This window comes from Numenius arquata, chromosome 15, assembly GCF_964106895.1.
Source record: "Numenius arquata chromosome 15, bNumArq3.hap1.1, whole genome shotgun sequence".
In the NCBI taxonomy this organism is placed as follows: Eukaryota; Metazoa; Chordata; class Aves; order Charadriiformes; family Scolopacidae; genus Numenius; species Numenius arquata.
Genome location: NC_133590.1, coordinates 6,276,966 through 6,302,203, shown reverse-complemented (window position 1 = coordinate 6,302,203; position 25,238 = coordinate 6,276,966). Strand labels below are relative to the sequence as shown.

General features: G+C 52.5%; 1 protein-coding gene across 1 annotated transcript in view; it reads right to left on the bottom strand.

Annotated features, from left to right (window-relative positions):
- Positions 1-4,644, bottom strand: part of MXI1 (MAX interactor 1, dimerization protein) — a 56,891-nt gene extending 52,247 nt beyond the window's left edge. Inside the window, exon 1 of the mRNA XM_074158870.1 lies at positions 4,298-4,644. Coding sequence (XP_074014971.1) covers positions 4,298-4,457 — 160 coding nt within the window. The 5' untranslated portion in view covers positions 4,458-4,644. The remainder of the gene's footprint in view (positions 1-4,297) is intronic.
- Positions 4,645-25,238: the final 20,594 nt, after the last annotated feature.

Below are 25,238 nucleotides of genomic sequence, written 5' to 3'. Positions count from 1 at the left end.
TAGCTATCTTCAGTGAGGGGCCAAAGTCCTCTGTATGCACAACTGTACTGGACTTGTGAATAAGGACACTGCTGGTACAGTCAGTGGGTTGCTGGCCTTCATGCTTTTAGAAGAGGATATGGCGACATACGTCTGTATCTGTAGTGAGATCAGGATATATTACATACCCTGTCTATTACAGATAAGTCATCATATCCGAAGAATTCATCACGTGTTTACGCAACTCCTGCTGACAAAGCGTGAGTGCACACACACAAAGGGGATGCTTGGCACGTACTGAACCTCAGCTGAGTTTACTCCAGGTGCCTCCGCCAGGACCTTCCAAGCCCCAGCATTTCAGATGCTACGGATTTCCAGCCATGCTTATTCATGAAATGGCATTTGCAGAGGTTACAGATACACCAACAGAGCTGCCCTCGGCACAAACTTCCATTTCTGAAAACAGCCACCGTAGTATTTCTCATGTGGCGTTTCTACTCCTTAGATACCAAGCTTAAATTTCTAGAAACAGGTCATTTGGAAACCTGTACGTGTCGGTTAGCAAGGTGTGTTGGGATTGGGTTTTGTGGTCTTGCCATGAGAACTGCAGCCAGCAGGCAGGCAGGCAGTGCTCTTACTCATTTCCAGAGGCGCAACTGGAAAAATAATTCAGTTCTATTTCACTAGCTAAAATACTCCAGTTCACCCAAGCAGTCTGATAACAGGACTCAAGTCTCCCCAGTCACTGTACCGTAATACAGATCATTTTTATTCCAATTTTTTTTTAAAGGTGAGTGAATACTAAAAGGGTGGTTCCACAGCTGGGCAGAGGTGCTGAAAGGGCACTGCTGAAGGGTTGTCTCCCACTGCCGTAGCCCTGATGGTACCTCCTACCCTGCTCCGTGGTGCTAAGCCCTGTGGTTCTGTTTCCACACCATCCAGCCACCCCACGGTCCCTCTACTATTATTCATGACCACGACGATGGGATGTGGGACTTACACATGTAAAAAAATCATCTCCTTATTTCTCCCTCGGAACCAAGGAGGTAGGAAATTCCTGCCTTAACTGAAAGTCCTGCCCTTGACGCTGAAGGCTCCACCACACAACTTGCACTATGGACCTGCAGGTAGAGGTGAGAAACTGGTGTGGTTTAGAAGCTGAAAAGGGTCTCGTAGCTGCTCCTCTACCACCACAATACGTGACATCTGGAATATCCGAGAGTTTGGACCCACAGGAGACAGGGTCACCTGCCCTCTCAGGGGGTTCCTCCTTCAAACAGCATCCACTCCTTCTTGGGACAGTGTCTTAGATGAATAACCTGGTATGGCCACCAAGGGCGTGGAAGAACGAATGACTACGGCTTATCAGAAACAGCATAAAACTAGTAGGAAAACCACTTGAGCTCCCCCAGCTGTAACAGCCCTTCCTTAAATTCCTGCCCTTGGCTCCTGAAGCCCTTCAGCTCCCCCCCAGCTGCGATGCTGGCCCCAGCCAGCACCCTGGCGCTTCACCCAGCCCCGTCCCCGTCCTGGCCAGGAGGAGACAAACATCTACCTGTCACCTCTGTTTTTTTCAAGACTGCATCTCCTTGGGGCAGGGCACCGTCACTCCCCTACGTGCACCGCAGCTAGCACAACCGGGCTGTGACTCAGTCACCTTCCTGATGGGGAGTCACACTAAAGTAGCTCATTACTGCCCTGCGTGACACCGCCGTCTAACGACCTGGGCACCCTGCAGGAAGCGGGCGAGCACCGAGTTCGGCCGCAGCCTCCATCACTCAACTATTTTTTTTTTTTTTTTTTTTTTTTTTTTTTTTTGCCCCGGTCTCCTCTGTTATTGCTAATTGCCGGGTCGGAGACTGTAACGAAGAGTGACCAGCTGTCACCAAGGTGGCTGCCAGCACGAGGTGCCCTCAGCAACCACCCCTGCGCTGGCACAGTATCCTCTAGGTGCAATAACCTCAGCTCCGCACGCAAATCTCTTCCCAGTAAGACTATATATATATATATACACATTAGGATATAACCCTCCTGCTCCTGCAGCTATTCCTTCGTTCATGCAGGGCCCTTAACGCTCAAGAGACCGTTTTCCAATCCCAGCAGCATTTTTCTTTGTTTGGGAGCAACACGTAAGAGCCGCCTGGTTTACGACGGTCACGTTCCGAACGGCACGTTCAATAGTTGAGCCTGTGGTTAAACGGGACTTTTCAACCTAAAACGTCCCGATTGCAAATTAAAATGTTGAAAGCTTTTGGAGAATTGCCTAGTAAAAGTGAGGATTTTCAGTACTGTGACCGCGATGATTGTTAGCGAAAGCTCCAGCGAAAACAAGCGCTCGGGAGCGGAGTTGTTTGGACGCAAACACCTCTTCAAAATCTACTAATAAACCCCCCTGTATCCCGCTGTCCTGCTCCTTTTCCAGCTCCTTCCAAACAAGGAACCGCACAAAATGATGCATTTTGAAATGGAGCGCAGAAAAAAAATCAGACACCATCCACCTCAACAGCAAGAAAAATTCCATCCTCCCCCCCCCCCCCCTCGAAAAAAAAAACCAACATGATTTTGACAGATTCCCTTCGAGCCAAGAGCACTCTCAGAAAAAACCCAAACCCAGAACAAATCCAGGGTCTCCCACTCCATTTCCAAAGCAGCGGAGCTGCCGCTTTCACACCCAAACCCCATTTTTCCCGGTAGCTCCTGTCATTTTCCGGCTCGCAGCCGCCCGCCGCGGTGCTGCTTTAGCTCCTCCGACCCTCGGCTTTGCAGATTCATTACCAAACAATTAGCGCGTGAGAAGAAAAAAAACGACAACAAAACCAACCCACCCCCAAACAACCAAAAACCCACCCCAATATTAATTCAACTTTCAAAACCAGAGAAGCGGCCGGGATTCGTTCCGGGCGAGGGGAGAACAAGGGGGTTCGGCTCATCACCACCAGGGCTTTAGCGGCAGAGGGGGTTCCCCGCCGTGGGTCCCCTTTCCCTGCGTGTGCGCGGAGGCAGGGCACCCTATAGCGTCACCTATAGCTGCCATAGGGGGGGTGGGGGGGGGAAGAGGGGGTGATGGAGCGGCGCGGCACGGGGGGGGGACCCGCCGATCCCTTTGTAGAGTGAAACGAAAGACAAAACGCAGCGGCCGCTCCGGGGAAGAGGAGGGGGGAAAAGGGGAAAATCGGGGAGGAAAGAGGAAAAATAAAAGAGAAAAAATAATTAAAAAAAAAAGAAATTTAAAAAAATATATAATTAAATAAATAAAAAAGTAAATCAAAATGGTCCTGGTTTGACAAAAGTAAAGACTAAAAGAAAGGAGAACGGCGAAGCCCGAGGGACGGCGGGGCAGGGCGCGGGGGGAGCGGAGCCGGGGCCCCGGGCGGCGCTGGCCGGTGGCTCCCCGGGGACAGCGGCACCGGCGCCCCCGGCCCCGCTCGGCAACGCGTGACGTCACACGGGGGACCCCGCCGCCCCCCATTGGCGGAGCGGTCCGCGCGGCCCCGCCCCTCGGGGGGACGGCCGCCAATGAGAGCGGCGGGCTGCCTCCATGTGCGAACCATGTGGCCGCGGGGGGCGGGGCGCCGGCGGCCCCGGGTGTCCGCTCCGCGCGTGGGGCTCCGCGGCCGCGCAGCGCAGCGGGAGGCACGGCGGCCCCTTCCTTTGTTCCCAACGCGTTCTCATCCCCCTACGGTGCCGCCGTCCCTCGCAGTCCCCGCCCCGCTCGGCAGACCCGCTCCGCAGGAGAAAGGCGCGGGTTACGCGCACCCTCCGCACCCGCGGTGTAAGAGGCCGGCGGCCCGGCTGGTCGCCTCCCCGCACCGGGCGCTCACCCTGCCCTGCCCTGCCCTCCCCGCCGGCTACCTGGCGAGCGCTGCCGCTTGCCTACGTGACTCTGCCCATGCCCCGGCGGGGGGAGCGGGGACGTGTCACCGCCTCCTCCCCCGCCGCTCCGGCTCCGCGCCGGCCCGCCCCCCCCCCCCGGCCCCTCTCCGGGTCCCCCGACAGGCAGAGACGTGCATCCCCTCCGCGCCGTCCCGCTCCGCTCTCCATCCCAAACTTTCCCCCCCTCCCCCGGGTCCGCCTTCCCGTGGAGGTGAAAAGGGGGGGGGGGAATCCCACGCGTGTCTCCGCCGCGGCGAGGAGCGGGAGGGAGTGGGGGGAGGAGGAGGGGGGGGGGGATAAGCCGGCCCCGGCGTCCTTTGTCACCGTGCCCCGCGTCCCCTGCAGCCAGCCAAAAGTTTGGGGTATTATTATTTTTTTTCACACACACCCCCACCACCCACCCCCCCCCGTCACGCACACGCGTGGCCGCAAATTCCACACTTACTTTTATTCTCCTTCTCGATCCGCTCCAGGTAACTGGCGGCCTCCAGCAGCACCTGCACGTTGTAGAGGAAGGTGTCCATGCCCGGGCTCCTATTGCAGATATCCCCGAGGGGGCACCGGCTCCCACCGCCTTCCCTCCGCGGCCGCCCGCGCTTCCCCATGGTCGTTTCCCCCCCCCCCCCAACCCTCCCCTCCTCTCCTCTCCTCCTCCTCCTTCTTCTTCCTTCCCCGCGGCTCCGCACGCCTCCCTCTGCGCCGCTGCGGAGCGCGGCCGTCCGTCTGTCCGTCTGCCGGCGAGACCGGCGGCCGCCGCGGTCCTAGCGCCGCCGCTCTGTCGCCCCACGGGCCGCCGTCGCCGTCCCGCCCCCCCCCGCGCCCCGTCGGGGCGCGGGGCGGGGCGGGACGGCGACGGCGGCCCCGGCCGCGCCTGCGGAGTGCGAACGCCGACCGGTTTAATATCAAATTCCTCCTCCTTTTATCAACGTTCCCCCCCAGAAAAGCCTTCTCTGGGAAGCAATTAGTAAATTAATTTTTAATTATTATTTTTTGTTGTTGTCGTTGTTGTTTTTCCGAAGCCAATCGGAGCTGCTGGAGAGCGGGCAGGGGGTACGAAAGCCTCCCCCCCACACACCCCGTCTCCATCCCTGCAGAGCGGGCTCTGCGCTGCTGGGGTTTATCCTGAATTTTCCCCTGGTTTTGTAGCCAGGAAAGCGGAGGGGAAAAAAAAAAAAGCAAACAAAACAAAACGCCTGCGCCCCCCCGCCCCTGGGGGAGAGAACGCAGGACCTGATCTGGAGTGAGGAGGAGGAAGAGGAGGGTGAGTCTTCACACTTCCCCAAGCCATCTGTCATCTGAGATCCATTAGCTTTGAAGGGGCAGCGAGAGGGGACCCCGCTGGCACCAGGTTCCTCCAACACCCTCCCCAGCTCCGCTTCCACCCTCGGTGGCAACACCCAAGTGTGAATTCCCGCTCCTGCCCGGCCGGTCAGGTCGGTCTGGATCCACCGAGGAGCCCCGTGGGAGCAGCCGGGGTGAAGCATCGCCCCAGAGGTGTGCTGGGGCTCTGGAACCCGTAAATGTCCGGCTGCCATGGGGCTCCGTGGGCCTCGCTGGGCTCACCGGCCTCGCAGGGGCCAGCGCTGGCTGGAGATAAGGAGAGAAGAGAGGTCGCGGTGGTGTTTAAAAGATGCTCTATTAGTAAGTGTTAATTGGTACCTGGCACCCGCAGCGTCACGGGGACCTGAATCACCTGAGAGGGGATGATGCTGCAGACGGCAGAGCGTGCAATGAAGTCCCTCCGGCTCCCAATTGCTGGGGGGCGGGTGGCAGGCTATTTTTGGGAAGCATAGCTGCAGGATTTCACGGGTCACACGCCTTTCCCAGGGCACGTGCCGGAGCCGGGCCAGCTCTCCAGCCAGCTCAGCCCAGACTCTTCCGTGGCCATGTGGCACCTCCGTGCCGACAGCACCACACGGCTGCTGCACCATCACAGATGCCACCACTTGTCCCATCACCGCATTTGGCCGAGAGTCCCTGCTGCCACCCAAAATGGGCTGATGGATGGCACAGGATGGACCAGCAGTGCCCGGAAATGGGAGGTCCTTGAAATATCAGGAAGTAGGAGGGCAAGAAACATCAGCTGGATTTAGATGTGGCCTGGAGAAGAGTGGGGAAGGCAGAGGTGAGAGCCTGGTGTGACAGCACGTCGCTGCCGAGCTGGGGTGGGCTCAGCACCTGCAGGCATCTGGCCATCTGCAAGAGCAGGTGTTATGGTTTGAGGAACCTGCAACAATTTATTACCCTTTAGGTAATTATTCTGTCACCTGATGACCCCTCCCCACCCAGGAAGGGGAATCGGGGAAAAAACAAGGAAACCCAGGGTTTTAAATAGATTTAGTAGAATAAGACTAGATAATTAACATTAATAACACTAAAGAACCAATATTCATCTCGATATAAAATATATGAGGATTATACTTAGCCCGTTCTACCAGCAGGAAGCTGTGCGCTGCCAGCAGGGACAGAAAATGTTGGATACTGAGGGTTCTGCAGCTTCGGGAGGAAGGGAAGGGCTCAGGGGTCCAGCACCGGGGCAAGAAGTTTTCTGGACCACCACCATCAAGGAAGAGAAAACTTTCCCGCAAACTTTCTAATTTATATTGAATGTGAGGTTCATGGTATGAAATAATCCTGTTGGGGTCAAGTGCCCGGGTCTCGCCCCTCCTCATCCCTCTCCCTGTCTGGCTTGAAAACACTGAGACCCTGAAACCCGCATACCGTAGCTGGCTATAAAGTAAATATTTTCACAAATTCCGACACTAGAGTCTTCTAAAAGGGCACTTTTCCCTAGCATTAGAACAGAAATTAGTCCTGTGTCAAACCAGGACAGTGGGATTTTGACTGGAAGAACAGGGGGTGACTAGAGCCGGGGGGGGGAGAGGTGGGAGCCAGGGCTCAGCCATAAAGTACATCCAGGCAAGCGACGGACTCAAACTGTTCTTGGCTTTTATTAACTCCACTCACGAGCTGAGATAAGACACGATCCCAGCGTTACGAGTGTTCACTGGCAAACGCTCCCATTAAAGCGTCAGGCAGAAAGTCTCTGGCTCTCTGATCGAGCCGGGGACGCGGCTCTGCATCCCCTGGAAACCTGGGCACCCAGCTCGGCGTTAGCGCTGAGGGCACCTTTCTGCCTGCTCACCAGCGGGGAGAAGGCTTTGCGTGGCCTCAGCTTAGAGTACGAGAAGCGGTCACTGAAAACACATCAAAGGCAGCCGAGGCAGGCAGCATCGGATTGCTGAAAAAATCACAGGATTTAAAAATCTCGGCCCCTCTCCCAGAGGAGGATGAGGATGCGTATGGTCATCTGGAGTTCAGACTGTAGGTCCCGTGCCTAATGGCAGCACCCTCCGCTACCTACTGCATTTCTTGATCCTCCTCCTGCGCCTGTGCAACCCTTCTGGGATTTCTTGAAGGCTTTGTACGAATCGGTGCTGATTCAGCCATCGGTAGCGGGTACTGCTTCTCCCCGTGTGACATCCCCAGGGTTCGAAACCAGAATAATCAAAATTTTGATTCCCTTCCCTTCTAGCTTAATTCTGAGATTTATTTTTTTTTTTTCTTTAAAGTTATTTCCACAGAGAAAAGTGATCTGAATTGTAAGTCTCTCCAAACAGCTTGCCCTCAAACAGGGTTTGAGAAGTTCTGCCGAGACAGCAGCATGTTCCAGATACCCTTGAGAATCGTGCTGGGTCTGGTCCAGCTTTGAGCCCCAGCTACCAGCCCCAGAGCTCCTGTCTGGGAGAGGACCATGCCCCGGACTCTTTAACTCTCTGTTTCTTCTATCATGTTTTCTCTGGGCGTCTATGCTTCTCCACCAGTGGCAGGACACTGAATTGGCCTGGCTGTCCTCATGCTTTGCTGTAGTAGCCCCAAATCATGGCTCCCATCTGAATCCTGGCAACCCGTGCGTGGCTGAGTCCGTGGTAGAGAAGTGTGGGAGGTTGCTCCTGGACACCTCCCATGGGGATGGTCCTTGTCCCCGTTAGGTTTGTACTCAGAGACAGCCCAGGGCAAGGCACGGCTCAGACTCTCGCCCGTGGGTGATGCCGGGGGGTGTAAGAACACTCGCCTGTCCTGGCTGCTCCTGGGAGAGCAGGGGGTGACAGCTGGAGATACCAGCATTTCCAAGGGAAAGGTCCAAGGGCAGGATTTCCAAGGGAACTGGCTCAGGAGAAATGGGGTTTCTAGGGGATATGGGCTGAGGGGTACATTGCAAAAAAAAAAGGGGTGAGCAGGACATCGCTGGCCACGTGGGAGATCCCTGGACCTTTTATCAGCAGCCTGTGGCCGCACGCTGCCCTCTGAACGGCATGGCACGGCGAGGAGATGGTGGCCCTGGAGGGGGGTGGGCGGAGGTCGGGTGCCTGCCGTGCTCCTGCTGAATTCCCACTGGTGGAAGTGGGAAAAAAAAATACCCACCCTATCCTTTTGGGATGGGTTAAGTTAACTTGTGTTTTACAGTGCTCCATAACGCAGCCAGGTGTGGGTTTGGGTGCAAAGCTGGCCGGCGGTGGGGGCTGCCACCGGAAACCCCCAGATTAGAGGGCCAGTGTCCCCCTCCGCTCTGCCATGGGTATCTTGTGCCTGTGTGTTGGGCCTAAAAGGCCCAGCAAGGGCACAACACACAGGCACAGGATACCCATGGCAGTGGAAAACGCAGCCCCCGCTCTGGGCATGAATGGCGAGTCCCCTGCGGCGGGTGTATTTTGACATTGTTGTGGTGGTATCACGCACTCACAGCCACCATTTCCCCACGTCGCAGGTGTTATCTGTCCCCTTTGTTCCGGCGACGGCACCAGTGCAAATCACCCCCTGGACAAGACCTGGCAGGGTTTGGAGAGGGTTTGAGAGGGTGGGGGCCAGGACGACTCTGGATTTCTGTCTGCAAAGGCTCCTGGAGGCACCTGCTCTCTCTCTCTCCTTGCCAGCTAATCCCATCGTAATCCTTTTATAAAATCCCACCTGCCTTTAGAAGTCTGCTGCTGCCCTTTTGGAAGGATGAACGTGTTTTCCAAGCGATAATTGCGCTGCCCATCTGCCAAGGGCAGACATTTCTCACTGCACAAGAGTGATACCAATTTATTAAAAAATTGTTTGGAGGGCTATCATATCTCCTCTTTTTTTTTTTTTTATTTATTTTATTTTTTAGGGACACAGTTGTTGTTGCAGTGATGGGCTAGAGCTGGAGCAGCTGTACCCTGGAGGTCAGGGAAGAAGTGGTTGCCAGCGTCGGGCTCCCCCGCCAGCCTCTGTCCCCTGTGTCCCCACAGCACATCCACAAAACAGCTCCCGAGCCCCCCCGGGTGCAATGGTCCATCAAAGCACCAGCGTTTATCCAGACGTTGGGGACCCAGCTCGGCCACTTCCCAGCGCTCCCTCTCTCCCGATGACACTCGTTTTGTCGGTGGGTTATTTATGGGGAAGAATCCCACGTTACTGGTCAAGTATTTCCCTTGTTCAAAGGAAACAGGAAAAAGGCTCACGACAAGGAAAAAAGAAAAGAGGAGCAGTTTAAAGAACTTGTATTTCTTCGTGTTCCTGCCAGACTATTTTTTCACTTTTTCAAAGCGCAGATAAACCTCATGGGCCATCAAACACCAATCCTCGTTTGGAAGAGGAAGGGCAGAAGCAGAAGAATATTGCTATTTTCATTTCCTCTATGATATTCATCTGTTTTGTTTCAAACTTTTAGATGGAAGTTTCCAATTCAACGCACCGATTTTGCAAGGAGTCAGCCGGCAAGTTTTGCGGGTGACGTTTTAACGGCCTGTCAGTATCTCTGCTCCTGAGCATCCTTCCCCGGTCAGTAATTAATAAACCCAACTCCCCCCAGCACCGCCTGCAGGCTCTCCTGCCGGGCCCTTGGCTGCCGCCCTCTATTGCCGCCTGTTGTCCCCAGTCCTGAGGTGTGACACAGGACAGGGATTTGCAGCAGGGCCACACATCCACCTGTGTAGGTGTTTACAGCCAGGGGTTGTGTCTCTCTTCGGAGATGCTCTCAGAGCCTGAGTCTCACTCGGACCCGGACTGGGGAGATGCATCCAGCCCTCTGTTATGAAACCATCTTTCACATCCCCAATTGCTCCCTAAATTTAAAAAAGAGATAAGAATGACTTAGAGGTGCCTCGGGAGAATGACCCCTGTCAGGGTGTGGGGTGCCTGCTCCAGTAGCCTTTAGGCAGGGGGTTGCTCCTTGGGCTCGTGAGCTGTCCCGATGGCTCTTTGCTGGGGCTTTGGGAAGCACCGCGGTGTCTCTGGGTGGATCTCACACTGCCCGACCCTGCTGCGGTCACAGCAGGCAGTGGGGATGGTGCGTCGCCTTTGCCATCCGCTGTTTGATGCTCTGGTTTTTTGTGTGCGAGAAATAACTCAGTCAGAAATGGTGTTGATGCTCCCTCTTGCCTGCTCCTGTCTTGTCCAGCCACTGGTTATCCCAGATCCATTTGTGCTGCTATTATTTACAGTTTTATTCTTCTAGCACTTTTTTCTTTTATTCTTTTTCTTTTATTTTTTCTTTTCTTTTATTATTTTTTATTCTTTTATTTCTTTCATTCTTCTATTCTTCTAGCACTTCTACTCCATTTCCTTTCAAATCCCTCCTTACAAGCTGCCTGTATGGTGCTTCCCGCTCTCCTCCGGCATTCATTAAGCGAGATCATTAAGCGATGATCTCTCCTTTTACAATAAACATTTTTTTATCCCCCCACCCCCACCCCCAGCCTCCTAATCGCCCTCCCCACTCTCTGTCTTTGCAATTGTAGGTTTTCTGTCTCGCAGGGTGTGAGTTGGCACAAGCTCTTCTTGGCTCTTACAAGTTCTTTGCCATTTGTCCTTGGCCTTTCCCAGTAGTTGCTACGCGATACTGATATAAAAATAATAAAGAACTTTTTTTCTTGCCCACCGTTAAGGGAAAGTGCACATATGGTCTAAAATTGCGTTGTGCCAGCAGAGAAAAGCACATCTCTTGGTGGGTGGATTCACTGCTGAATATTCCTGGCGGGTCTGGGTGGCTCCGTTAAGGGTGGATGGGATCTGCCAAGGCGGGTGGGAGGATAGATGAGAATAGGACATGGGGTAATGGCTTTGAACTGGAAGAGGGGAGATTTAGATTAGATATTATAAAGAAATTCTTTGCTGTGGGGGTGGTGAGGCAGTGGCCCAGGTTGCCCAGGGAAGCTGTGGATGCCCCATCCCTGGAGGTGTTCAAGGCCAGGTTGGATGGGGCTTTGAGTAGCCTGGTCTGGTGGGAGGTGTCCCTGCCCATGGCAGGGGGGTTGGAACTCGATGATCTTTAAGGTCCCTTCCAACCCAAACCATTCTGTGATTCTATGTACGTGGTGAAAGGCCCGAGAGCGTGTCCCTGGTGAAATGGGCCAAGAGGAGGATAGAGTTCTCCGGCTGCTGAACTGAAAACTTTACACCACTCTTAGGAATACACCGATTGACCCTCGGGTCCAGGCTGGCGGATAAAGAGGAGGTCGTTTGACGTTACTCTAGGCAGAAAGAACTTGTCATATTTGCAGCGTGCAATTTTGCATGCTCTGACTTTGGGTTTTTATGTTAAACTCCGTATCTGTGACATCCAACACATCGCTGAGATTTGTGCTTTCTGGGTCGGGCCCAAGGAGCTGTTAGGACAAGCCCTGCAGGATGCACGTAGGGGAAGAGCATGGGAAGAGGGACCCGCACTCCTGACGGATGGTAGTTTGAGCCTCTTCTCGCTTTGGAATATCTTATCTCCCTCTCCTCAGTTGGCCTTAACTGATTTCATAGCAAATAACTTCCCAATCCGGCTCTATGTTGATGCGTGAGGTCAAGACGGGCTTCCCGAGGTGGTGATGGCTACGAAGCCACATGTCCCTGGGACCATGCACAGATTTTAGCTGCTCAGGTGCCTCATTTTTCCCTTTTACCCCCCAGGTCTCATGTCTCAGTGAGCTGGCTGCAAAAAATAGTCTATAGGAAGAGAAAGGCAGCAGCTTTGCAAGGAGAAACATTCTGGGAGGTTTCCAGCCGTTGTCCCACGAGATGACAGAGCGTGCGGAAGCGATGCCCAGGCATTCGGTGGGGCCAGGGGCTCCGTTTCACCCTCCCTAGGGTTGTCCCTTCAGCAGTACCTTATTTCTGCTTTTCCAAGGTTTTCAGTGCTTGGTCCCACTGCATGGTCTGTATGAAGAGGAGATCCCAGCATATGCACGGAGAAGTTACTTTCCTTGGGTTTTGCTGCTAAATTGGGTTTTGCAATAGCTGGGGCTGGCGTTAAGGTGGGGAAATCCATCAGGGCACAGCCGATACTGGACTCAAGTAACGGAAGCAACAAAATAAATGTGAAAAATGACCCGCTGCCCTTCAAAGAGTTATTCTGAATAAAAGGATGGATAAAGGTTTAATTTTAAAAGTTAATTTGATTTTAGAAAAAACAGTCGTGTCCTAAGATACGTGCCCAGACCTGGTGTTATTGCTCACCTGGAGCCAGGAGAAGGGGTCGGTGACCAGGGAAAGACTGGAGGAGCCTGCTGGGCACAAGCTTTGGGGTTGGTCTTGGGGGACCAGGAGGACACAAGGATGCTGCTCTTGGCCCTGCTGCCAGACTGTGGTGGGCAGCGGAAAGCAGCCCCCAGCCACAGTGGCAGCAATGATGGAGACTGGCGGGTTAAGGGCACGTGTGGCTCGGAGGTGACATTTGGGAGGAGGCTGGCTTTGGGAGGAACCTCAGGAGCAGCCGGTGCCACCAGCCACCGGCTCTGCTGGGTTAGTGTGGGACCAACGCATTGAGAGACAACCCGTGAGTCTCGTGGTGTAATTAGGGTTGCCTAATGATTTCCTTCATTTCTCACCAGCATCTCCCTCCAACATCTGTGGCCTGCGGCATGGCTCGCTGAGCCTCTGCGGGGCACTGGCAAGCAGGGTTTGACCCCTGAGCTGATGCAGGAGGGATTCCTGGCACATCCCAAGAACAGAAAGAGCACAGCAGCGTTTGGGCACAGTTCTGCTCATCTTTACTTGCTTGATCTCATAATATTCAAATACAAATAGACCGGCCCTGCTGCTACTCAGAGCATCTCGTGTTGTAAGGGGAGGGTGAAACCAGAGGGCATCTGCTGGGTCGTTTAGTCCAACTCCTGCTATTCTGAGCAGCCACGTCATATAATCCCCATCACAAACTTCCCAGCCTCCCGGCAGCCCCCACCAGTTAATACCCATTTGTTCATGTGCCAACGTTATCTGCGGTTTAAAAGCTATTCTCTCTCCCCAGTATTTCCCTGGGGCTTCCCCCACTCGCTGCAGCTACGGAGAAGGATTGTGCATCCTCCGGGTTGATCCTGTCTGACGTCCCCGCCTCTGCCCCAGATGTGGCTGACCACTGCACCGCTGGCAAAGTCACGGCATCTCGGCTCCGGGTTTGCTGCCCACAGCCGTTCCACGTGGATGGCTTCTGATTTCTTTCCAATCAGCTGAGATCCCTGCATCTTACACCCACCATATCGCAGCACAACCCACTGTTGCCGGTCCCGGTTCCGCGGAGCGGGGGGTGACATCCCCAGTCCCTCTGCTCCCCTTGGCCAGCGCGTTACCCACTTTGCAGCCCATTTATTAATCCTCACCTGCTCTGGTTCCACTAACAACTTCTCACATGGCGCTGTCAGATGCGTGTCTGAAGAAGAGATTTGATCTGTTGCGTTGCTTGGCCTAGAAAAATCACTGGTGTCAAAGGAAAAAAAAAAATCAGAGTGACCTCTTCATTGCACTTTTAACCCTTTCCCTGTCCTCTCCAGGCCTCTGGCTGGTGTTTCTCCCAGAACCTCAGATGCTGTAGGAGCCCCCAAAGAGCAAACTGCTTGCAGAGTAAAACCAAACAAAATGCCTTGCAATGCCCCGCCGCCCCCAACCCGAGGTGCAGGACAGGAGGGGGTGACTGTGGGTCCCTGGCGGGGCTGGCCAGGCAGCACCGTCAGCAGGAACCTCTTTGCTCCGTGTTGTTGACTCGCTGCCCTGCCTTGGATATTTCCCTTCCCGGGCAGTCTCGTGGCCACCCTTTGTTCAGGACTCACAAAACACCCTACAGACCTGCGGGTGTTGACTCTCAGAAAGCCGGCGACAGAGACGAACACAAATTATCCGCTCTGGTTTTCAGACTGAGCTGAACTCGCTGGCAGGTGACTTGGTGCACACCAGCCAGTTTAAATCCATGGCTGTGATAAGACTGACACCAATTTTCCCATCCGCTGCTCCAGCTGCCAGATCTCTTCATCACGAGCATCACTTTGGCAGTGTTTAAAGATGCTGCTTGCAAAGGTACCCCTCTAAATCCACCCAGAAACGCTCCTGGCACCTGCAGGAAGCTGATCCCAGAGACCCTAGTTCCAACCTATCTGCATTTACCTGTTTAACACAGAAAACAGCCAGTGGTGAGATGGTGCCATCCCTCAGACCACTCACAGCCTCCAGGGAATGCAGAAAAAGGGATTTATTGGGGTGCCTGGGATTAGCAACAGGATTTGTTGTCTTCAAAACCCTTGGGGTGATTCACTGTTGGAGGCTGAGGGAGGGAGATGTGAACGTGCTGCCGGTTGGGGTAGTTGAAGCAGGATGGGGACAGCAAATCCCACCTGGGGATGGCAAATCCCACCTGGGGACAGCGTGGGATGCTGGCAGCAGGACGGCAGTGGCACAAGCTTGATACCAGGAGTCGGGGCACATGGGCGCTGAAGAAGATGCCATAGAAAACCAGGGCTGACTTGATGGGCAACCGAGCTGAAGCACTAAATCATACGGGGGCACACGGGACGTGGCCACTGGCACCGATCCCAGCTGGAGCAGCCCACGGGGCTTCGACAGCCGGAGAAAGGCAAAGACGGGGGCTGCAGGGTGAAAGCAAAGAGTCCCGTGGCCACCGGTGAGCTGACCCGGCACCGTGGAGGATGGACATCGTCGGCCGTTTGGGTTGAAGTCAAACCGGTGGAAACTCAGTGGATCCAGGCAACATCCCCGGCCGCTCCCGGCCAAACCCTGCCCTGCGCAGGTTTCACCCAGCCGAGCAGCCAGACACGGCGGAGGGTAGAGCAAAGACATAAATAAAAAGGTTAATATTTTCCACCCGTCTCTCCCAGCTGCCGCGCAGATTGCAGCTGTTTCTCCCCAGTCACGTTGGCCGCAATACTCGTTGGGTTGGTATTTAATTGCCTCTCCCTAACGACGCATTAGGCAGGGTGTAATTTGCCAGCGCTGGTCAAACAATACAGATAAACCCGGTTTTGCACACAAAGGCAGCGGAGCGGGGAAACTTCGCCGTCTGGCTCTGCTCCGCTTTGGAGCTGGTGGCTCCAGACATGGGCGGGATGTGAAGCGACGGACGTCTCGGCCTTCGGGAGGAGGAAGGAAAATGTCAAATAACAGGAGAGACTCGCCTGGGCTGCGGCGAGCCGGGGTGAAGCCCTCGGTGCCTCCAACATCACCGGGGCTGGACTGCTGTGTGTCAGCTCAGGGGCTGGCCACGTGTTGTTACAGCTCAACGCATCCCTTTCCTTGGAATTTCTTTTCTTTTTGCTAAATTTCAGGTATAAAGATATTTTAGGATTTCTCTGTTTGATGTTTTTTAACCTTAGTGGTGTGAGCACATATACGGGAGATGGCAACTGTGCTCGCGCTTAGGAGATTTAATCTCCCATCTGGAGATTAAAAACCCAACAGGTCTTTAATTCAGGAGGCAGAAGGGCTGCCATAACACCAACGTGGGCCCTCGGTATTTCTCGGGGCCTTGGCTTTAGCAGAAGCAGGTTAAAACAGGAAGAAAAAAGGGAAAGCTTCATCCTGCAGCCACAACTTCTCACCCCGGCTCTGAAGCACCACGATGCTCAGAGCATCGTCGCCCTCCTCGGCTCCTCTCACACCCCAGGGGAGAGAGATTTCACCCAGATGCTGTAAGTAAATGAGGAGAGAGTTAAAAATTAGCCTGCCCTCATAATGCGAGTGCTGAAAAAGCAAAACACACCCTTCCTTGTCCTGGCCCAGGGCAGAGACCTGCGTTTATGACCATGTCTAATACAGCCACGTATTATAAAAAAAGATAGAAACAGGCAATCTCCAATATTGATACAGAGAGAAGGGCAGTTCCACAGATCATGGGTGCGTTGGGGTGTTCCTTAAATATTTACACAAACTATACTCTTAGTCAGAGTCACTTCTAAAGGACAGCGAATTTCCAGCACACAGTGAGCTTTAAAACGCCCAGAAATGAAATCCCGCCATTAAAATTAATTGGGGAATCACCTGGTTTTGGACACTCTGGAGTATTATTAGGATGGTGGGTGTGTGATCCTGTCTGCGCAGCAGTGACTCCCGTGGGTCACCCACTTCGTGCGTGGGTCTGCAGGAGCCCGACTGCTCTGCCTCACCCTGCAGAGGGGAGACTTGCTTGGGGTGGCACCGGGCTCCCGCATCCCATCCCCGGACCACTCAGCATCCTCCTCCTCTCGCTAACACGCCACACACACGTGATGAAACCGGCCGCTTCGTCGCCGAGTTGCACATTAACGTCCACACCTACAACCTGGGGTAATTTACGGGAGACTGTCAGATAACCCCGTCCTGGCGCCCGGCATCCTGGCACCTGGTACCCGGCACCCGGGGTGCTCCAGGAACAGGGGACGCCACCGACGCCTTCTCGGACACGAGCTGGGAGGGAGCAAACAAACAACCACTGAAAAAAAGGGGCCGTTTGTTTGAAGCTCTGTGGAACAGGAGGAAATCAAGGGTGCGTCAAAAGGGAACAGCACAAAGCCAGCAGGGAAACGGGGTTTATTTATAAACCTCTAGAGGACTCTCGCGAACAATGGGGTGGGCGTTTTTTATCCCACCCAGACATGGAAAAGTAGTCTGGATCTGTGTGCCGCTGCAGGAGCCCGACTGCTCAGCCTCACCCTGCAGAGGGAAGGCTTCTTTGGGATGGCACTGGGCTCCTGCATCTCATCCCTGGACCACTCGGCATCCCCGGGGATGTGGGGGAGCCTCGGCTGAGTCCTCAGCCTGCGTCACAAGCACTGATTTCTCCAGCCGAATTTGATGCCTCCTCCTACCCTGTGCACCACACGATGGTGTGCATCTCGTGGCGTTCACACCAGCACCCACGTGGGTTAAATAGGAGGAAGAGGCTGAGAGGAAAAGGAAAGACTTTTGCACGTATACCTTGCTTTTACGCCTAAAGAGAAAAGAAATAAGAAAATCATCAAGAATATTTCTCCTTGTCTCTGCCATTCACACAAAGCTCATTTAAAATGAGGGGATGGGACACTGGTATTTTTTAAAGTGTTGGTAAAAAGCTCGGCAGCCCCCAGCGAGCGGCTGGTGCCACGGGCACCCTGGCCAGACCGGTGGGCACGAAGGAAACGAACTAACACTGACATAGCACCTTTATCCTCACCCCGAGAAGGAATTTGGGGCATCTCTAGTACCATAAAGCAACCAGAGAGGCAGAAGTCAAGCCGAATGGAGTAAGTCAGCCCAAAACATCTGGTTATATGAAAAATCACTCCAATAACCAAATATTCTCCCATTACAAAAACCACGGCAGAGCAAAGTCTGCCTGACGTGCCTCTTCCAGGTCATCTGCAAAACTGGTCCCATTAAATAAATCCTGGAAGAATCAGCTGCTCCAGCTGAAGGTGAATGGTTGCTTTTAGGTGACATGCCAGCCAGGAAATCAACGCTTAAATGAATGTGATTACTTATTAGATGTAACCACTGTTAAATAAATATAAATAAACTCTAATTATGTATACAGCATATTCCTAATGCTGGTTGAATCACGTTGACTCTTACCAACTTTAAAATAGAACTTGAAGCCAGGCAAGGTAAATAATTTAATGCCTCTGTCGATAGAATTAGCATGTGTAATATGTATATACAAATATACATCATATATGTAATTATAGGTATTGGTGTTTGAGAGAGTTGTCTGGCCAGATGGAAAGAGTAAGCACTGACAACATTTGCTCCTACCTGCTAGAGTGGGAAGGATGTTTAAAGTCCATGGAATACAAAATTGGTAGTTGATATTTGGGGGAGTTATTGCCCCACATTCCCCTTCTGCTGAGTGGATTTGGCAGCCAACTGCTCCGTCTTGTCTGTCCTCCTAAAGAAGAATTGGGGCTGGAAGTGTCCGCTGTCCAGGAGCAAAGCACTGCCTATGAACCACAGCTGCTGCAGCGTGTTCACTCCTTCTTCTGTAGGTCATTTTTGGCATCCAGTGAAGATGTAACTTGGGAAGCGATGAGGCTTTGGTGCTCTGGAGCATCTCTGAGGCCCCAGTGTAGTGCCTGTCTGGGAACACGTCCGCACTCCCTGCCCTGGTGACAAGGCAGAGTCCGGGCTGTGTCTGTCCTCCCCGCTCTGCCGGGCTCCTGCTTGGCCCGCAGACCCTCTGCACAGGTCACTTGTGCTGCAGAGCCTGGAGACGCTGTCAGATAACCAAGAGAGAGAGGCTTACCTGCCCCTGCTGCCTTCCCTTCTCCATCCAAACAGCTGGCAGGTGGCACACAAGGAGCTGCAAGGTAAAAGGCCTCTATTTCATCACCCATCTTGGCTTCAGGCTGGAGGTTTTTAGTGTGGGAAAGGCAAAAATTAGTCCTTGCGCCCGGTCTTGCTGAGGGGAGATTCCATGCAATGGCTTGTGCGGCCGATGCACGTGCAACTGCACATATTAAATGGATTTATTTTCCAGCTTTCCCTTTTTTGGACTTTGGTGTCCAAGGGAGTGACAGCACCTCAGCACGTGGAGGGGCACGTTGATGGCCTTTGACACGCAGGCAACGGCACAGCGGCAAGGCAAGTCCATCCCAGTGCCTCAGGTTAGAGCAAGATTTCTGTAAAAAAAGTACTGTAAAAGCAAGCTATGTTCACAGGCAGGAACAGCTTGGGACTGAGTTTATACAACTTTAATGAAGTTTTGAAAGTTTGCAGAACTGCTGCTATTCAGCTGTTATGACAGGGGAAAACAAGGCGATGATGTCCCACCAGCCGCCTTATGGCATCCCGTGGCTGTCAGCACGGGCACTCAGTGTCCCCAAGCCTCAGCGCCATCGCACCGAGCACCAGCTTGCGAGACACAGACAGGCAGGGGCAGGTTCCTGCACTGTCATTAACTCAGAGACCCTTAACACGAAGGTACTTTCGTTAATGGTCAATTAACTGCTCTCAACACCCTGGGGGCAGAAAACCAGCCATCGACAGCAACCTCCCCCTCCCAATCCCTGCAGGGGCACAGAGGAGAGGGAAAGGGCTCGGCTGTCTGGATGTTCACTGGGAAAACTCAATCCCTGTGAGGTCCTCAAGCACAAGAGCCGGTCACCACCCTGCTGGGTTTTGGGGGCAGCTTCCCCTGCTGCAGCCCAGGGGTTATTTGGCTCTTGATGCATCGAGCAGAGAGGGCTGAACAAGAAACTTGTTCTTCTGCAGCTCTCCCGGCATCGGCAAGTGTGCTCAGCCCTTTGACAAAAATCAGGCCCTGAATTCAAGCACCTCGTTTTAGGCGATGTTTGAACTTCCCGTAGCTTTGGGAGGAAAGGGATGAGCCCCGTGCCTGGCGAGGAGGTCAGGGAGCAGCCAGCAGCTGACGTGCCCAAGGTTAGAACCAGCACGAGCCACCAGCCTCTGCCAGGGAGCAGAAGGCTCCTGCCCAGATCCGTGCCCGGGACAACGCCGCCACTCCACAGCATTTCAGTTATTCCTTACAGAGTTTAACTACTCGCCCTCCTGATATCCTGGAGCCCAAGTTTTGTTTCTGCAAATAACATTTGCAAATTAAAAATTTGCAAAAGCTATGGACTACAGACACGTAGTCGTACCAAGTGATCGCTGTAAATGCAAAACGAAAGGCACCTGGAAATTATGGCATTGAAGCGGGCAGGACAGAGAGGTGCAGGATCCTTCGGCACTGGTGGATACTGGATATCTCCTCCCAGAGAGATGGGGAGCCCTGGGAAGGGCCTCCAGCAGCCCCTGACTCCTCTGGCTGGTGGAGGTGAGGGGCCAGGCGGCTCCAGCACAGCTGGGATGAAATGTCTCAAATCAGTCACTCTCTGCATCCCTCCAGCATCCACCTGGGACTGACATGAAACTCTTCCTGGAGAAGGAGAGTTCTTCAGGGAGACAGGGACACAAAGCCAGGAGGGGACATCCCCTTCCTCACGGAGTTCGAACTTCCCTTCTCCTTCCACTCTGGGAGTTCGGCAAGACATCTCTCAGCGCAGACCACAGCCATTTCCACAGCGAAATTTAAGTGCAAGAGCAGGTTGGAGCTCCTAAACAGTGAGACCGAAGGAAGAGTCCGGGTGAATCCCAAGCTCAGCCCAGCTCTCCGCTCCGCAGTGCGAACGCCCGGGCTCCGGTGGGCTGGTGGGGGATCCGGCCCTGAGCACCAGCCCTGGAGTGCGATGCCGGGCTTTGAATCACAGAAGCCCCCTCAGAAACTTCAGCAGCATCTTCATGATGAAAAAAATGAAGCGGAGTCAGTCTGAAGAGACACTTGGGGGGGGAAGCACCGTGCTGCCGGCCCCCTACAACTGCGGTGGGAAACTGTTGTGCCCACCCCAGCAGCCAGTGTGGCCCCTAATTGTTTTTTTTCCCCTTTGGCATCGCTGATGAGCAGCTGCTCTCGCACAGCTGTAAAGGAGAAGGCGTTTTTCAGTTAACTTCTTTGGCCGGAGAAGGCAGGAAAGAAAAAATTATTAAAAAATCAGACAGCAGAGCGCAGCCCAGCAGCATTGGGGCTGGGAGGGCCCTGTGGCCACTGGCCCAAGCAGCAGGATTTGGCCCAAATTCCCATCGCTCCAAACAGTGGGGATGCTTAAAGCTGAAGATCTGCATGAAACAGATGCACCAGTGTCACACCTAAAGATCAGATCCTAGAGGGGAAAACACCTGCATCCGTCTCGTGAGCTCAAGCCTTTGATTTTCCCTTAGTTTGATCCAGTGCAAATGTTGACCAGGGATAGGAAGGAGAAACTGGAAAGGCAAGGCAGGGCAAGGCAGACCGAAAAGGAAGTTCTGCTCAACACATGCTGCAAGAGCTTCCAGACGTTGTTTTTCTTTCACGTGCTCCACTTACAGGCAGATCCCGAGTAAGAAACACACGGACAACACTTTCCACTTTTTTTAAAGTCAAACGTGTCTTTTCCTCTCTTGGAGACAATTCAGAGCATCTGTCCCTTTGACCACCATAAATAAGAGATATAATAGTATATAATATCTATATTGTGTATCTATAATATATATTTAAAAATATATAATAATGTACCTACCTCCATCCTCTCTCCCTCCTTTTTCTGATTTTCCACGCACAACAGCTAACATCACAAAGAGCTAAAGTCATTCCCTTCTCGAGTCCGACTAACACAGAAAAACAACTGTAGTGACTCGGAACGAAGGTCCAATTTGCCCAATGTCCTGTTTCCCACAAAGACGAAGGGAAGGCACTTGGAGAGAAGCATAAGACCATGGTGAGCATGCAGCGACGCTTCCCGAGACCTTGCCCTCAGCCTGCGACAATGTGAAGTTCAGAGACCGAAAGGCCAAGCGTGCCTTTGGGAGACTGTATCTGCTGAAGAGCAAGCAGGTAGAAACAGGTTGGCAGCGGCAAAGCCATTCCCTTTTAAAGAGTTATGAAAATTAAGTACAATCCTCCAAACTGGTGTGGTTGAACTTCCATAGCACCAAGTTTCTCTAATACTTTAAAATACCTTTCTTCCCTGTAGACCCTCCTAGAGACACAGCTGCCACGACTTCTGGTTCTCTGTTCACAGACCTGAGGGAGAGATCAGCAAGGCTCTGCCCTGACCCCAGGACATTTGAAGCTCTGTCCCCCTGCACGCCTTCCACCAGCGACTCCAGTCACTTCTGCCCCAAACACCCAGAACTGCCGAGAGCCCTCTGGTCTGTGGGTAAGGCTGCTGGAGAGAAAATATTGAACATAAGGATATTTTTTTGCTCAGTGGAGTGAGTTTACAAGTGCAATAAAATAAAAATAACTTAGCTAGTTGTGAAAGCTGGAGAGGATGGAGGGCGGCGGAGGAATCTTGCCTCCTGGACAAAGCCCACTCCATTGCTGGATTTTGAAATGAATCAGTAAAGAAAATGAGTCCGACAGCCAGATGTCTGCTTTCATCTTGCTGCGCTGGAACTGGAATAAAGCCCACAAAATCTCCACCAAAATACTTTCTTTGAAAGCTCTTCGTTAATGGCTTTCCGGCTGCAAGGAACGAAGGCAGCAAACCTGAAAGTCTGATGCCATCTAACGGCCACTTGAATTGTCACCTTCCAAAGGCTGCATTTAACTTCGGGACTCTCAACCACAATTTCAGTGCAAACTCCTGAATTTCCATTGCTCCCTGCAGACACAGAAAGAAGAAAAGCGCAACCGGTTGTAAAGGGACTTTGAGAATGCACCCAAGGAAATATTTTCTCCCCCCAGCTCAGTGTATCTGCCCTGTGTAGCTCCCGCTGCTGATGAGCGTGTTTAAAGGGTTAAAGATCTACATGGATCATACCAGAGCTGGGCTGCGTGGACAGGGCTGGAGGCACAAGGTGCCACCAGGTTTGCCCTCCAGTTCTCATCACCAGGCTTTGTTCTGTTGATCAAACTTGAGGGAGACTTTCCATGCCGTGTGCTAGTCCAAGGAAAACTGCTTGGGGGTGTTTGCAGGTACTGCTGGCATCCATAAAACGTAAAGCTGAGATAATCAAACCCTTCCAAAGAACAAGGCTGCAGCAGTTCCTCCACATTACACCCTGGCAACTTTTTCTCTTAGAAACCTAAATTGCTGCTGGCTTTGCAACTGAGATTAGAAGTTGTGGCAAAGGGCTGAACAACCCTTGTATTAGGGATGTGCTTTCTACTGTTCCTCCAAGAGTCTCTGCGAGTTTGGTCAATCTGCAGATCTGTAAAAACAGGAGTTTATACAGGAGTTTATACAGCTAAAATATCAGAAGTGCCCATCTCCACCCAACGCCCTCCCGGCCTTTGAGCCGTGCACATGGCAATGCCCAGACAGGCTGACTGCGCTCCAACCGCCTGCACGCACATCACTGGGCAGCTTCTAATTAGTGCTTTTTAATGAGTCCTCCACCTCATTTAACACACTATATCTCTGAAAGAGCAAATACCAACCCACGCAACAACCCCGTGGGCCAGGGGATGCATTTCTTCGCCCGTTTGCAGGAAGGGAGAGGAGGAACATCAGCGCTCACGTCAGAAGTTTCCATCAGACCCACGTGCCCGGTTCAGGACACAGTGGCCCTTTCTCCCTGTCCTTGGCTACTTAGCAGTACATCGTATTTGAGAAGCTTCCCCAGGCTGAAACAGTGAAAACTCAACAGTTTTGCAAACTGGACTTCCAGAAATTAGAAAATCCTCAACTACTGAGCACCGGAGAAATCAGTGTACAATAACTCAACCAGCAAGGCAGGAAAACACTGGTGAAAGTGGCCTTTTGCAGCCTTCACTGTGACATTATCCTATCTCCTTGCAGCATCTAAACCCTGACCTAAAGCACACCTCATTTTACCATTTTTGCAAATCAAACAGAATCTGGTTTGCTATGTGACACTGGTCTCCAAACAGGTGAGAATCTGTAAAAGTCACCGGCAGGTGATCACCCGGATGACGATACAGATTTTAGTACGGCCGCACAGAGACAAAAGCAGGGTAGAAAGATGGCCAACTTTATAAAACCCCTTGTTTTCCCTTTATGAGGTTCCGAGGTGGCAGCTTGCACGTAATTCCTCACAGCACACACTGCTGCTTCTCTGTACTGCTCGTTTGGGTTAAGGATCCTAATGGCAATATTTATTTCCTATCCTGTCAGTGACCCGTTTTGAAGCCTGTCTTTCCAAGGGCTCCTACTTCCCAAGACTTAAGCCTTAACTAACACCTGCTATGAACATCATCCTCATTCTCACGCTTTGGCTTGCAGCATCTCAGATCCTTCTTGTAACGCTGTGAAAGAATGATATCCAAGTGAAAATAAAGGGTCTGCTGTGGTTCGTAGACTCTTGGGAATAAAGAGAGCTCAAAGAAGAAAACTCTAGATGCACTCAGCCTTACAGCGTAAGGTTCTCCGTGTTGATACAGCGTCTGCTTTCGCGTTAGTGCAGCTCTGAGCAACTGTGGATGCTCCTGGAGACAAACGATAGTAAGAATGCTACTTGAATCTTGGTTAAGATTGATTTAAAATGCTGAACCAAAATTAGCCTCCCACACGGGGACTGAGTTCATGAAACTGTCACCAGATACGGAGGGCAGGATTCTGTCTTTCTTGTAAACAGAAACAAAAGGCTTATTTGTGGAAAGACAATGAAAATAAACATTTGTCCAAGCCCTTAAAGGCATTTCCCAGAGCCAATATAGCTATAAAAACATAACACTGCAACTTCTGCAGCCTCAGACACTCCGAGGTATCCCATATGCTGGCAGGGCACGACACAGATGTCTTCAAATAATTTTGCATTAAAGGCCTTCTCTACAAAACCCCTTTGTTTTCGTTAATAAAATAAAATTAAAAAAAAAAAGTTAGTTATTTCCCCAAGGTATTTCCCTGCTCTGTACTTACACAGCACTTAAACCACCCGAGTCTTGGGCCAGCGTACGTAAGCCCACGCTGCAGAGCAGAAGACACAGACCAAGAAGACGGGGACGCATGCCCCAGGAGCGGAAAGCCCCCAGCACAAACTCAACCAGGGTTCAAAACAACTGCCTGACAATGCGGCGTATCTTACCACGGGCCTGTCCTCTTTCATCTCCAGGATCTGCCACAGAGAAAACAACTGTTCTCTAATAGGATCAGACAATTTTCCTGCACTGCTTTCAGAACAAGCACAAGCAAGAAGCCATCTTCAGAATAAACTCTTGAGAAGTAATGTGCATAATCAAGGCATCATTTCTACAAGCAAGAGATCATAGAATCATAGAATGGTTAGAGTTGGAAGGGACCTTAAAGATCATCTAGTTCCAACCCCCCTGCCATGGGCAGAGACAATTCCAACTAGAGCAGGTTGCTCAAAGCCCCATCCAACCTGGCCTTGAACACCTCCAGGGATGGGGCATCCACAGCTTCTCTGGGCAACCTGGGCCAGTGCCTCACCATCCCCACAGTAAAGAATTTCTTTCTAGCATCTAATCTGGATCTACCTTCTTTCAGTTTAAAACCATTACCTCTCGTCCTACCACTCCACTCCCTGATCTAGAGTCCCTCCCCATCTCTCCTGTAGCCCCCTTCAGATACTGGAAGGCCATTACAAGGTCTCCCTGGAGCCTTTTCTTCTCCAGGATGAACAACCCCAACTCTCTCAGTTGAGCGCTGCACAAACAAAAGGCTGCTATACAAAAT